This window comes from Bison bison, unplaced genomic scaffold (genome assembly GCF_000754665.1).
Source record: "Bison bison bison isolate TAMUID 2011002044 unplaced genomic scaffold, Bison_UMD1.0 scf7180017864089, whole genome shotgun sequence".
In the NCBI taxonomy this organism is placed as follows: domain Eukaryota; kingdom Metazoa; phylum Chordata; class Mammalia; order Artiodactyla; family Bovidae; genus Bison; species Bison bison.
Window position 1 is genome coordinate 2,286,874 of NW_011494661.1, and position 13,136 is coordinate 2,300,009.

At 39.7% G+C, this 13,136-nt stretch overlaps 1 protein-coding gene across 1 annotated transcript in view; it reads right to left on the reverse strand.

Annotated features, from left to right (window-relative positions):
* FAM3C (family with sequence similarity 3, member C) overlaps positions 1–8,656 on the reverse strand; it is a 39,147-nt gene extending 30,491 nt beyond the window's left edge. Inside the window, exons 1-2 of the mRNA XM_010838069.1 lie at positions 8,469–8,656; positions 3,298–3,402 (exon numbers count right to left, since the gene is read on the reverse strand). Of these exons, the coding sequence (XP_010836371.1) occupies positions 3,298–3,402; positions 8,469–8,481 (118 nt within the window). The 5' untranslated portion in view covers positions 8,482–8,656. The remainder of the gene's footprint in view (positions 1–3,297; positions 3,403–8,468) is intronic.
* Positions 8,657–13,136: the final 4,480 nt, after the last annotated feature.

The following is a 13,136-nucleotide window of genomic DNA, read 5'->3' on the forward strand; positions in this document are numbered from 1 at the left end:
CAGAGGAACCAGAGATCAAATCGCCAACATCTGCTAGATCATTGAAAAAGCAAGAGTTCCAGAAAAACATCTATTTCCACTTTACTGACTATGCCAAAGCCTTTGACTGTGTGGATCACAATAAACTGTGGAAAATTCTGAAAGAGATGGGGATAGCAGACCACCTGACCTGCCTCTTGAGAAACCTGTATGCAGGTCAGGAAGCAACAATTAGAACTGGACATGGTACAACAGACTGGTTCCAAATAGGAAAAGGAGTATGTCAAGGCTGTATATGTCACCCTGCTTATTTTACCTTATAAGCAGAGTACATCATGAGAAAAGCTGAGCTGGATGAAGCACAAGCTGGAATCAAGATTGCCGGGAGAAATATCAATAACCTTAGATATGCAGATGACACCACCCTTATGGCAGAAAGTGAAGAAGAAATAAAGAGCCTCTTCATGAAAGTGAAAGAGGAGAGCGAAAATGTTGGCTTAAAGCTCAACATTCAGAAAACGAAGATCATGGCATCTGGTCCCATCAGTTCATTGGAAATAGATGGGGAAACAGTGGAAACAGTGTCAGACTTTATTTTTTTTTGGGGCTCCAAAATCACTGCAGATGGTGACTGCAGCCATGAAATTAAAAGATGCTTACTCCTTGGAAGGAAAGTTATGACCAACACAGACAGCATATTAAAAAGCAGAAACATTACTTTGTCAACAAAGGTCCATCTAGTCAAGGCTATGGTTTTTCCAGTGGTCATGTATGGATGTGAGAGTTGGACTATAAAGAAAGCTGAGCACCGAAGAATTGATGCTTTTGAACTGTGGTGTTGGAGAAGACTCTTGAGTGTCCCTTGGACTGCAAGGAGATCCAACCAGTCTATCCTAAAGGAGATCAGTTCTGAGTATTCACTGGAAGGTCTGATACTGAAGGTGAAACTCCAATACTTTGGCCACCTGATGCAAAGAACTGACTCACTGGAAAAGACCCTGATGCTGGGAAAGATTGAGGTCGGGAGGAGCAGGAGATGACAGACGATGAGATGGTTGGATGGCATCACTGACTCAATGGACATGAGTTTGGGTAAATTCCGGGAGTTGGTAATGGACAGGGAGGCCTCGTGTGCTGCGGTTCATGGGGTGGCAAAGAGTCGGACACGACTGAGCAACTGAAGTGAACTGAACTAAGAGATAATGGAGGACAGAGCAGCTTTGCAGGCTACAGTCCATGGTGTTGCAAAGAGCTGGACATGACCTCGAGACTGAACAACAAGAAATCAGAATGAACAAAGGCTGAGGGTCTGTGTCTGTAGATCACATTCACATGGACAGAGCAAGTGGGTGAGGGGAAGTACAGGTCAGGAAGGTAAAAGCAGGCTGGGACTGAGTGCTATCCTGGTAGGGAGTTTAGATTTTACTCTGCAGTAGCTGGAAATACTGAAAGTTCAAGAGTTTTGAGAGAATCCCTCTGGCAGTGTTGACACAGGCAGATATCAAAGATGAGAAATAGACACAGGAACATCTCTGAGATGCCCAAATAAACCATCCAAACTAGAGATGATGATCCAAACCAGAGAAACACTGTGACCTCACCCAATCTCTTCTCTCTGAAAACTGCATTTTTTCCCCAAATAATTTTTCATTTGTACCTTTTCTGTCTGTTCAATCTCTTCCCATTGATCTGTAATTCACTGACTTTTTGCCCAAGGACTACAGACAAGCCAAAGCCTCTCCCTTACATCAAAAAGGAAAAAAAATCTTCAACTTCCTTCGGCCTTGAGCTAGGATCCCATAACCATCTTCCTTTACTATAACCTTTCTTAGAAGAACGAGCTACAACACACTGTTTCCACAGCAACACTGAATAAGTCCTAAATGCCTTCCCTGTTTTCGCCCCACCCTTCAATTGAAACCAGCTGTGCTCTCAAAGGAACCAGGCTGGCCCTCTGCAGCAACAGGACACAGCCCAGAAGTCAAGACATGTCTCACCACACTTGCAACAACTATTCTACGCTTGATCCTGGATACCCCATTTTAAGTTGCGTGCCAAAAAATAGACGGTTAGGAGGAAAACAACCAGCACATTAAGAAGAATGGTTCAAAGGGAGGATTTCATAAATTGATAAGATAAAACCTTAGACAAAGATGGCCTGGTGGAGAACAACCACAGCTTAACTATGTGAGAGATCCAACAGGTAGAAGTAAGACCAATGGACTAAAATTACTTGGAGTATAAAAGGTAGAATTCAGTGCAATATAAGGAAGCACTTTTAAGTAGTCATTGTAAGAAAAGTCACCTGAAAATGTATAAAAATAAATACGTACAGAAATTAAGGACTATGTGTCAGAACTGTCTAAAGCCCAATACCAGTACATGGTCTCTGGAGAGGAAATCAGCCATCACCTGGGAGCTTGAAATGCAGACTCTCAGGCCCCATCCAGACATTGAATCAGAACCTGCATTTATCAAGATTCCCTAGAGATTCCTCTGACATAAAAAATTTAGAGAAACAGTGGTTTAAGGAGTCTTGAAACTAGATGTGAGAGGGAGTTTATTAGGTCTTGGGGATCCCTTCCAAATACTAACTTATGGAAAGCAAAACTCATAAACTATTCCAGAGATCCATAGGCTGTTTCATCTGATCTCTGCCTACTAGGTCAAAACACTGTTTCTATGTTTCACAGTCTGACCTTTCATTAGTAATTTTTTAATACTTTAAACAGTGCCCAGCCAAAGCTTATTCAAATATTTCAAATGTTAACTTATTTTATCAACTTAAAAGATTTTGTTTAAAACTGAAGTAAGGCAGCTTTTAGTGGGACATTTACAACACAGCATCAAAGAAATTGGTAAAAAGAAAAATTCTGCAGAAAGAAAATGAGGGTAGGAAAAGCAAGATGGATGTCTATGTCTATTTAAAATGTTTTATCATGACTCCTAATCACTTGCTAATTGAGGGTTAGAATCGGCTCCAAGTTTTTAAGCAGCCAATTCAAATAGGGTGTGATATCTTCTAGAATGTGCATTTAAAATGCCATGATTAATATCCCTAGGCACACATAAAATAGGCCCCATTAAATACATTCAAAATGGTGAATACAGGATTCATGCTTTATATCGAATTAATTGTAAGATTTTCTATTGTGTATTTTAGAATATTCTAATGAATTGCACTTACCAATATAATTACATTTTCTTTTCTAGACAGATTAAACAGTAGAGTGACTCAATGTTGATAACTCATAAAAATTTAAAGACAATCTCATCACAAATGAACTTCAAGAAAGGGTGAAAAAAATAAAAACTTACCAAATAGATTTCCTAAACTTGCATCCATTTTTATTTCGAATACTTGAGAAATAACATAGAATGTCAGTAAAAATACTGCCACAGCGACCACCAACTTTGCAGCACCTATATACAGGGCAGAAACAATTGAACATGAACTTATGAGCCCACAGAACTTTGTATTATGCATTCCCATGGAAAAGTATAAGTGAATATTAAAACTCCCTAAGACTATTAAATATCTAATAATATTTATTATTGGATTTTAATTTTACTTGAGTTACAACAAAAAGTATACCAATAGTCAATTTGATTGACTTTGCTAATCAAGGAAGTATGAGATTGGCTAGCAACCTAGACACAGGACTGTTTTAAGTCATCTGCTTAGTTCTCACATGTAAAAACAAAAAAAACATGACCCACTATCAACTTCTGACTGACTACACCAAAGTATCATGACTAATGGAATACCAACACCAAGTTTGTGGGATGACTCACTTCCAGTCGTTTTCAATTATAAAGGGCAGTGCTAGATACAGAGGACACAAAAACACTGACCCTTCTGGAGACACTAAGGCAACGGACGGGATGTCCACTCGGCAAGGAGTTCTCAAGTGAATGGTAATGAGTTTACTGTCCTCTGGAACCCACATATCTCGTGGAGCACACAAGTACTCCTGGTTTGGGGAACAATAATATCTCCCCACACCAGGAAGTTTAAGACATGCCTTCCCCACTCCTGCAGGACTTAATTCAGCACCTACTTCATTTGCTTCATAAAATGGTTACATGGTAAGCTCTGTGAACACTCTTAGCCTTCCATACCTATCTTTAACTATTTCTGAGTGCCTTACAAATAGCACTGCTACTAACTAATTAACTGCTTAATATGAATCAGCACTTGTCTTTCTCCTCCAGAGCTAAGCAAATCTTGGAAAGTGAAAGTATGAGAAAGAAACAGAAACGAAAATGACCGGAAAGGAACAACATCTTCTTCCTCTTAGAATTTCAGAGACATCTCATTAGTTTATTCAGAAACAATACTAATATTTTTCTGTATAATCTCCATTCCCCTCTCAGGTTACTAAAAATTTCATTTACACTGATGTGAAGGATCAACAGTCATCTCACTATCCTTGAGGAAACAAAGTCCCCAAGTGAGGCAAGTGTCCAAGATTACAGCTCTCTTAGCATCAGCACAAGAATAGGAGCCTGGGGATCCTGACACAGCCCAGTGCTTTGTCACTAACAGCAAAGCACCACATTCTTCAGAGAAACTACCCAAACTCAACTTAATGGGTAAGGAAGAGGAAAAAAGAGCTGTGTTCATCCTAATTTTATAAACCTGAAATGACTGGGAATGCATCCTTACAGGGGAGGGAAGTGAATGAACTGATGGTAATCAGAAGGGCTTATGATGCTCTATAAACATAGAAATGAGATGGCAAGGAGGAAGCCTAACTACTAATCAGTTCCCATCCCTGCCTCCTGCGCTGTACCTTCTCCCGCTCCCAAAACTGCCTCCTGTTTTCAAGACTGACTACAGGTCATCTATGTGAGGAAATAAAATTCCACTGGGTTTGAACTCTTCCTCACGGGGTCTAGCAAAGTGCCTTGAACATTCTCTCAACATATGTCATACTCTCAATATATGTTTGCTAAACAGATGAATGATTAACACGTGGCATGTTTCTTCTTGATCTTTTAAGACCAAGGGCTGGAAGATTATATGTCACATGACAGTCTAAACATCTCATTTTCTAAGCATCAGGGGCATGTGCAAATAATCTTTCCCTATTCCTTAAAATAGATATATGAAAACTTGGCTGTTCACAACTGAAATATTAGAACAATTAAAACACCAAGTTCATAATATTTGAACATTCTAGACTAAATTCCATTCCAAACTAAACATAAGCCTATGTTAAACAAACTATCTACATCATATTTATAAATACATATATATAATATATATACACACACCATTTACTGAGTGCCTATTACAGAGCTAAATGCTTTATAAGCACAGTATCATTTGCACAGCCTAATGGCAACCCACTCCAGTACTCTTGCCTGGAGAATCCCATGGAAGGAGGAGCCTGGTAGACTACAGTCCGTGGGGTCACAAAGAGTTGGACACGACTGAGCAAATTCACTCACTCAAGATACTATTTTCAATTTACAAATAAGGAAACCAAGGTGAAAAATCTAGATCCCTTGCCTACTAAGGTCACATAACTAGTTAGCGACAGAACTTAATTTTAAATCAAGACCTACTCAATTATAAGAAACCATACCTAACAGAAGCAGAAGATATTAAGAAGAGGTGGCAAGAATACACAGAAGAATTGTACAAAAAAGATCTTCATGACCAAGATAATAACGATGGTGTGATCACTCACCTAAAGCCAGACATCCTAGAATGTGAAGTCAAGTGGGCCTTAGAAAGCATCACTATAAACAAAGCTAGTGGAGGTGATGGAATTCCAGTTGAGCTATTTTAAATCCTGAAAGATGATGCTGTGAAAGTGCTGCACTCAATATGCCAGCAAATTTGGAAAACTAAGCAGTGGCCACAGGACTAGAAATGGTCAATTTTCATTCCAATACCAAAGAAAGGCAATGCCAAAGAATGCTCAAACTACCACACAATTGCACTCATCTGGAGAATCCCAGGGATGGCTGAGCCTGGAGGGCTGCCGTCTATGGGGTCCCACAGAGTCGGACACGACTGAAGCGATTTAGCAGCAGCAGCACACGCTAGTAAAGTAATGCTCAAAATTCTCCAAGCCAGGCTTCAGCAATATGTGAACTGTGAACTTCCAGATGTAAAAGCTGGTTTTAGAAAAGGCAGAGGAATGAGAGATCAAATTGCCAACGTCTGCTGGATCATCGAAAAAGCAAGAGAGTTTCAGAAAAGCATCTATTTCTGCTTTATTGACTATGCCAAAGCCTTTGACTGTGTGGATCACAATAAACTGTGGAACATTCTTCAAGAGATGGGAATACCAGACCACCTGACCTGCCTCTTGAGAAACCTATATGCAGGTCAGGAAGCAACAGTTAGAACTGGACATGGAACAACAGACTGGTTCCAAATAGGAAAAGGAGTACGTCAAGGCTGTATACTGTCACCCTGCTTATTTAACTTATATGCAGAGTACATCATGAGAAACACTGGGCTGGAAGAAGCACAAGCTGGAATCAAGATTGCCGGGAGAAATACCAATAACCTCAGATATGCAGATGACACCACCCTTATGGCAGAAAGTGAAGAGGAACTAAACAGCCTCTTGATGAAAGTGAAAGAGGAGAGCGAAAAAGTTGGCTTAAAGCTCAACATTCAGAAAACGAAGATCATGGCATCCGGTCCCATCACTTCATGGGAAATAGATGGGGAAACAGTGGAAACAGTGTCAGAGTTTATTTTTGGGGTTCCAAAATCACTGCAAGATGGTGACTGCAGCCATGAAATTAAAAGACGCTTACTCCTTGGGAGGAAAGTTATGACCAACCTAGATAGCATACTGAAAAGCAGAGACGTTACTTTGCCAGCAAAGGTCTGTCTAGTCAAGGCTAAGGTTTTTCCAGTGGTCATGTATGGATATGGACTGTGAAGAAAGTTGAGCGCCGAAGAATTGATGCTTTTGAACAGTGGTGTTGGAGAAGACTCTTGAGAGTCCCTTGGACTGCAAGGAGATTCAACCAGTCCATTCTGAAGGAGATCAGCCCTGGGTGTTCTTTCGAAGGAATGATGCTAAAGCTGAAACTCCAGTACTTTGGCCACCTCATGCGAAGAGTTGACTCATTGGAAAAGACTCTGATGCTGGGAGGGATTGGGGGCAGGAGGAGAGGGGACAACAGAGGATGACATCACCGACTGGATGGATGTGAGTTTGAGTGAACTCTGGGAGTTGGTGATGGACAGGGAGGCCTGGCATGCTGTGATTCATGGGGTCGCAAAGAGTCGGACGCGACTGAGCGACTGAACTGAGCTGAACTGATTAAAGGAACTAGGAGAAAACAAAAGCTCTAAGAGACAGAGAAGTTGGAGGTGGAGAACTAACCGGTAAGAGAATAAGCAAAAGATCCCTGAGAGAGGCAGGCAGGCGAATACCAGCAGCACCTCCACGATGATAGTTATGGACCTTCTATTGCAGAGGGGCTCCTCCAGAGCTGTCACCATCCACCTTGGACTTGGAAGGGCCTACCCACAGTACACCACAGTTCCCATTCCATCCACGAGAATCCCTCTTCCTTTCAGCCATGGATTGCTCTAGTCCAAGAGTGTCCCTGTTTTTCATAAACCTAGAAAAACTTGAAATATTTACTAATGTCTCACTGTAAGAATAACGGCTATAAGGATATTTCAAAGCAACCAGGATCTTTTTTTTTTAATTAGAAGAGATTAATTAGTCTAAAAGCAATAAACTAATAAGCTAATCTTCCTATTCCTTCATTAACAGTAGTCCCTTTGAGACCAATACTAGGAAGCATGCCAAACATAAAATCAGCATTCAGTGAATAATTATGCATCAATTAACCTTGGTATTATTTGTCAGAATCAGAGAAATGGACTAGATGACAAAGCTAATTTTAACTAGAATGAATGCAGAATTATATGAGAAAGAGAAACTTGCTTTATTCTTGGCTTAAGTAATGTACTTTTAGACCTATATTCTTAGAGATGTTCCTGTAAGAATATTTTGTTTACTGATGAGATGATAATCAGTCATCTGATTATAGTCAAAAGAAAGACTATTTTGATTTTGAGAAATGACAAGGTCTCTCCTAGGATGGACACACTCTACTTAGTGGAAGTGTCTATGTAAAATGTGAATGTCTTCTATGGCAGTGCCTGTGATGGGGTGCACATACACACATATACATAAAACTAGGCAAACAAGCTTAATGTATAAGGACATAAACATTAAAAAACCTAACTGAAAATATTTAGCATAAATAATTTCAACAAAAGTACCCCACAAAAACTTATACAGAATCCACTAAACGTTCCATTTGTGATTTGCCAACTACCTGAAAAGGTAAAAAGGCTAAATAATGATTTAGTTTGTTATATTCAGTTGCACTCAATATAGAAAATGATTTTTTTTTATAGTGTCATTCAGTCATCACAAAACAAACAGGTTACACAAGAAGTAAAATCATTCCTACTGAATTAAGTATCTTACCTGCTACCCTCATGTTTGGTTTTTCAGTCTCTAGCACTTTTCATTCAATAAGCTCCTAAAATCAAAAGAAAAGGCAAATATCGTTAGGTCTAGAACGAGCCTTCCTCCCTAGATTGAGTTTAATTTGGAGTGAATGTGTGTGCATGCTAAGTCGCTCCAGTCATGTCCAACTCTTTGTTACCTCATGGACTCCATTACCTCCAGGCTCCTCTGTCCATGGGATTCTCCAGGCAAGAATACTGGAGTGGGTTGCCATGCCCTCCTCCAGGGGATCTTCCCAACCCAGGGACTAAACCTCGGTCTCTTATGCCTCCTGCATTGGCGCAGGTTCTTTACCATAGCGCCACCTGGGAAGCCCTCGGAGTATATATATTAAACTAAATAGATGTCATGATATTTCTAAGTATTCTACCAGTATTAAAATTTAATGGAAAAACCCCTTAGCACTGGGCCTGTCTCCTTCCACTGGACCATAAAAGTTCCTGAGAGGAGGGTGTATCTAAAATTACTCTGTCCCCCAGCTCTGAAGGATCGCGGGAAAACCTCCCATCAGGCATGTGGACAGAAGATAATGCTTTGTTGTTCTCCGTGATTACCCATCTGTAACAAACTTTTGATATTTAGTTCCAAACCTTCAGTTTTCAGTTGAGATTCAAAGAACTTAAGCTGCTTATCTAGTCAGGGACAAATTACTTGAGAAATGGGGAGAGGATTTATGTCTGCGCGCTCCTGCTCCAGGGCTCACGCCAGTATATGATGCTATTTCATTTTCAGTAGGACACAGTTCGGGTGTCACTATAATAAGCACTTATAGGAAAGGCACCTTATCTTAGTACCAGGGTTCCTCTTCCTCTTCATGTTTTCAATATAAGTTTGTGAAAGAACATATTTAGACGTACAGAATTGCCATTTTAAATATCCCCAGCAATTATGATTATCGACAGTGTATGTTATACATCAAATAAAGAAACTATAATTTTCTATTATTCTAATAACAACAAGAAGTAGGTACTGAAAAAAAAAAATCTGTATATAGGCTTGTGTGTTTCCCCCCTAAGAAGTAACTCAAGATAGGCAAAATTTTTTTTTTTTTTAAATTAGGAAAGCAAGTATATGAGTTTGATAGGAAATTCGTGCTCAAGGTCAGCTGGACACCGTCCACAGTTTACTCAATCTCTTGTACAGGAAAAGAATTCAAAAGAAAATTTTGATTAATAAAGTACACCCATAAAAATATATATATTTCTTTATTTTAGATTGTATTTTAACCTGGATGTTTCAATGTTGCTGTCTGATCATGTAATTCATAGAATGGCTCAAATAAAAACAACAGCAGATCCCCGAAGGACACTGAAAGGAAGTGAGACATCCAGTTTTCTTATTCACCAATTAGGAATTATAGGGGGTGGGGATGGAGAGCATAAAAAAAGAACCAGTGTTTTTTATGTGAATTCACTTCCTTCTGCTCAATCTACCCTGAAGAAAATATCAACATTTATACTAGTACTGAACTGAGTATTATTGATTTCTTTTCCTTTATGAGTTATCTGAACACCTTCTATATAATAGGAAAAGTCAATGTTATATATCTGTTTAAACAACTTGCTTAGCCACAGGCCAGGAAAACATTAAAAGGAAACAGATACTGAAGTAGCCACAAGCCACCACATAAAAGCCGGGGGGGAAAAACTTGGCTTCTCAAATGAAAACCCCAACTAGTTATAAATCCTCTTTTGACTTCCAGCAAGATAGAACACTATGTTCACAACACACACACATGCCTTTCCTCCCAGCTAATACTGCAAAATATCCTCACTCTTATCTGAGTGTGGCCTGGGATAATTTCTCTGGAGTATGATAACCAGTTGAGCAGATACCTGCTGTTCTATTTCTTGGTTTCCATTACCTGCCAAGGAGGTCACACCTGTACCGTTACAATCACTGCCTCATGTACTGCCCCTCATTTGGTCTGCCTAACCAGCCTGCTTCCAAACTTCCCACTAGTAAGACCACAATATAAGCAACTGCAATGGTCTAGCTGAATTCATGTTTTCCATTGAATTTCTCAGAGAATAACATTTAATAAAATCTCTAAAACCTCATCAAATCTCAGCCACAAACACATTTTTAGTTTGCTTAAGAAGCAAATTAATGATGCAAGAGTGTAGATCGGCATAAGGAAAGAATACTGAAAGTATTTGAGAGCAAATCAAGGGGCATCTGTTTACAATGTGCTAATTCCAAACCATTCCTAACTTGTCTTCTTAGAAGGACATTAAAAACAAACAAAACATTTACAGAGAATTGTCCCGGGGAAGGAACATTTAATGGAGTCTGGTATTCACCTCAGGCTGAATCTCCAACAATCAAATGGAGGTACAACAGGTCCAGAGAAAATGAACACCACATCAAAAAGGGGGACAAGGCCTCTGCTAGAAATTCAGAGCTCTTTAATTCAGGGTCAAGAGGTGAGAATTTTATAACTGTTCTTATATATTCATTAAAAAAGAGAGATATAAAAATTAGAGTCATTTACCAAAACAGGAATATGGGTGGAAGGAGAGTGTTTTTAAAGATTAAAATATATATATATAGTATATTTGTGAAGTATATTTTTCTCTCTCCCCCGCCCCGACCCAAAAGTGTAGTCTAGGTCAAAACAAGTTCCCATGTATTAGATCAATGGTTACCCATATCATCGGTTGCTAATGTGTAAAGCGCATAACCATCAGGGTCCACTGCAAGCAGGGCCACTGTGCTTGCTCTGACCAATGAAACACCATTCTGGATAAACACTAATTAAGTAAGTAATCTAGAATGAAGGAGGGAGCCTGAATTAGGACCTCTGATTGACACACTAGATTTCTTCAAATTTCTTGTAATTTAAACATTTCATTTAGCCCAACCATCTACTTTGATTTAATTTATGGAGATTTGCTAAAATTAGGCCTGAATAAACAGATCCTGTCTTAGAATCAGTCAACTGATTCTAAGGGATGATGGATAAAAACACAGATCAAATGATACTGTCATTCTCTCCTTGAGAAGTGGACTCAAGCTATATCCGGTGAATTAGAAGAGCACCATTCTACACCAACAAAATAAGCCCTAGGAACGATTATTCACCATGAGTGTAAGACTGTGCCAGTTAGCAAAAACTAGGTAATGAGGCAAACAGCTGAGTAAGTCACACATTCTTATTTCATGTAATCTTCCCAACAACCCTACAGCATTATAGATGAAGTCAAGAGATTTGTTCAAGGTCATATAAAAGGTAAGTAAGAAGCTGATACTGTAAACAATTCCACCTCCCTTTCACCCCAGCAGCTCTCTGACATGTTCTAAGAAGCTTGTTGACAAAATTCCATGCCAATCAATCTGGCTTTTGCAAATTGCTCTGGGAATCACTAATCCCTGCTGCCAACTAGCCACTCTAGGGCTCTGAAGGTTTGTCAAAATGACTAAGCCTGTGTATTAGAACACTTCGTGCAAGACAGAAAGGCCACAAGAGAATGAAGAATACCAACAAACAACAATCAATTAAACCAGAAGAAAATACAATTATACACCAAAAATATCAGGAAAGCTGACTCATTTGAAAAGACCCTGATGCTGGGAAAGACTGAAGGCAGGAGAAGGGGACGACAGAGGATGAGATGGTTGGATGGCATCACTGACTCAATGGACATGGGTTTGGGTGGACTCTGGGAGGTGGTGATGGACAGGGAGGCCTGGCGTGCTGCGGTTCATGGGGTTGCAAAGAGTTGGACATGACTGAGCAACTGAACTGAATTGAACCACTCCATTCAATCCACGTTTAACTCAGTTATGGCCAAACGGCAGTATAAGGAAACAAAATTTGCAACCCCAAAGGTCTCTTTGGTGTGTTAATTACTTCCAGTTGGAAACAGTCAAGGGAGAAAGATCCTGATCTTCCCCCTTTGCTGCCTTAAGAATTTATAGGGGGTCTATTCAGAAGAAGCTATTACCATAGATAATGATAGTATGAACCAGATGCGTAGATAGCGAGGAACCTAGCAGAATCTGCTTGCTAAAATTCCTCTAGGTATCCCATTGTCACTGCGAGACCCAGGAAACATTTACCAAACATTTGCTCTTCTGTCTCCAAGGGAACTGCCCCCTCCTCCCCTTTGAAGTCCCAAACCACTACCCCTCATATTCCTTCTCTTTTGTCTTTAGCTAAAGATAGTATTTTATGTGAGAATTTCTGCCATTTTGGCAAGTTACTCATTTTTCTCGGATCTCCCCCATGTACACATGTTATTAAACTTCTGACTTTCTGTTAATCTGTTTCATGTTAATTTTAGACCAGCCAAAAGAAACTAAAAGGGTAGAGGAAAATGTTTCCTCCCAGACGGCAATTTTAAATGAATCAACTGAGAATCAATAGACGATTCTAATATTCATGTGAATTAAGGCTTTTCCAGAAGACCAACGGGAAAAGAAGTCAAAGTCTAAAAATTGATTTGAAGTACATTTAGGCCTTGTGATGGCTAATTTATGTGTCTACTCCACTGGGCCACTGGGTGCCCAGACACTGTACTTGGTTAAACATTCTGGATGTGTCTGTGAGAATCTTACTGGATGAGATTAACATTAGAGTAAAGCAATTTGCCTTCCCCAAGTGAGTGAGCCTTGTTCAATCAG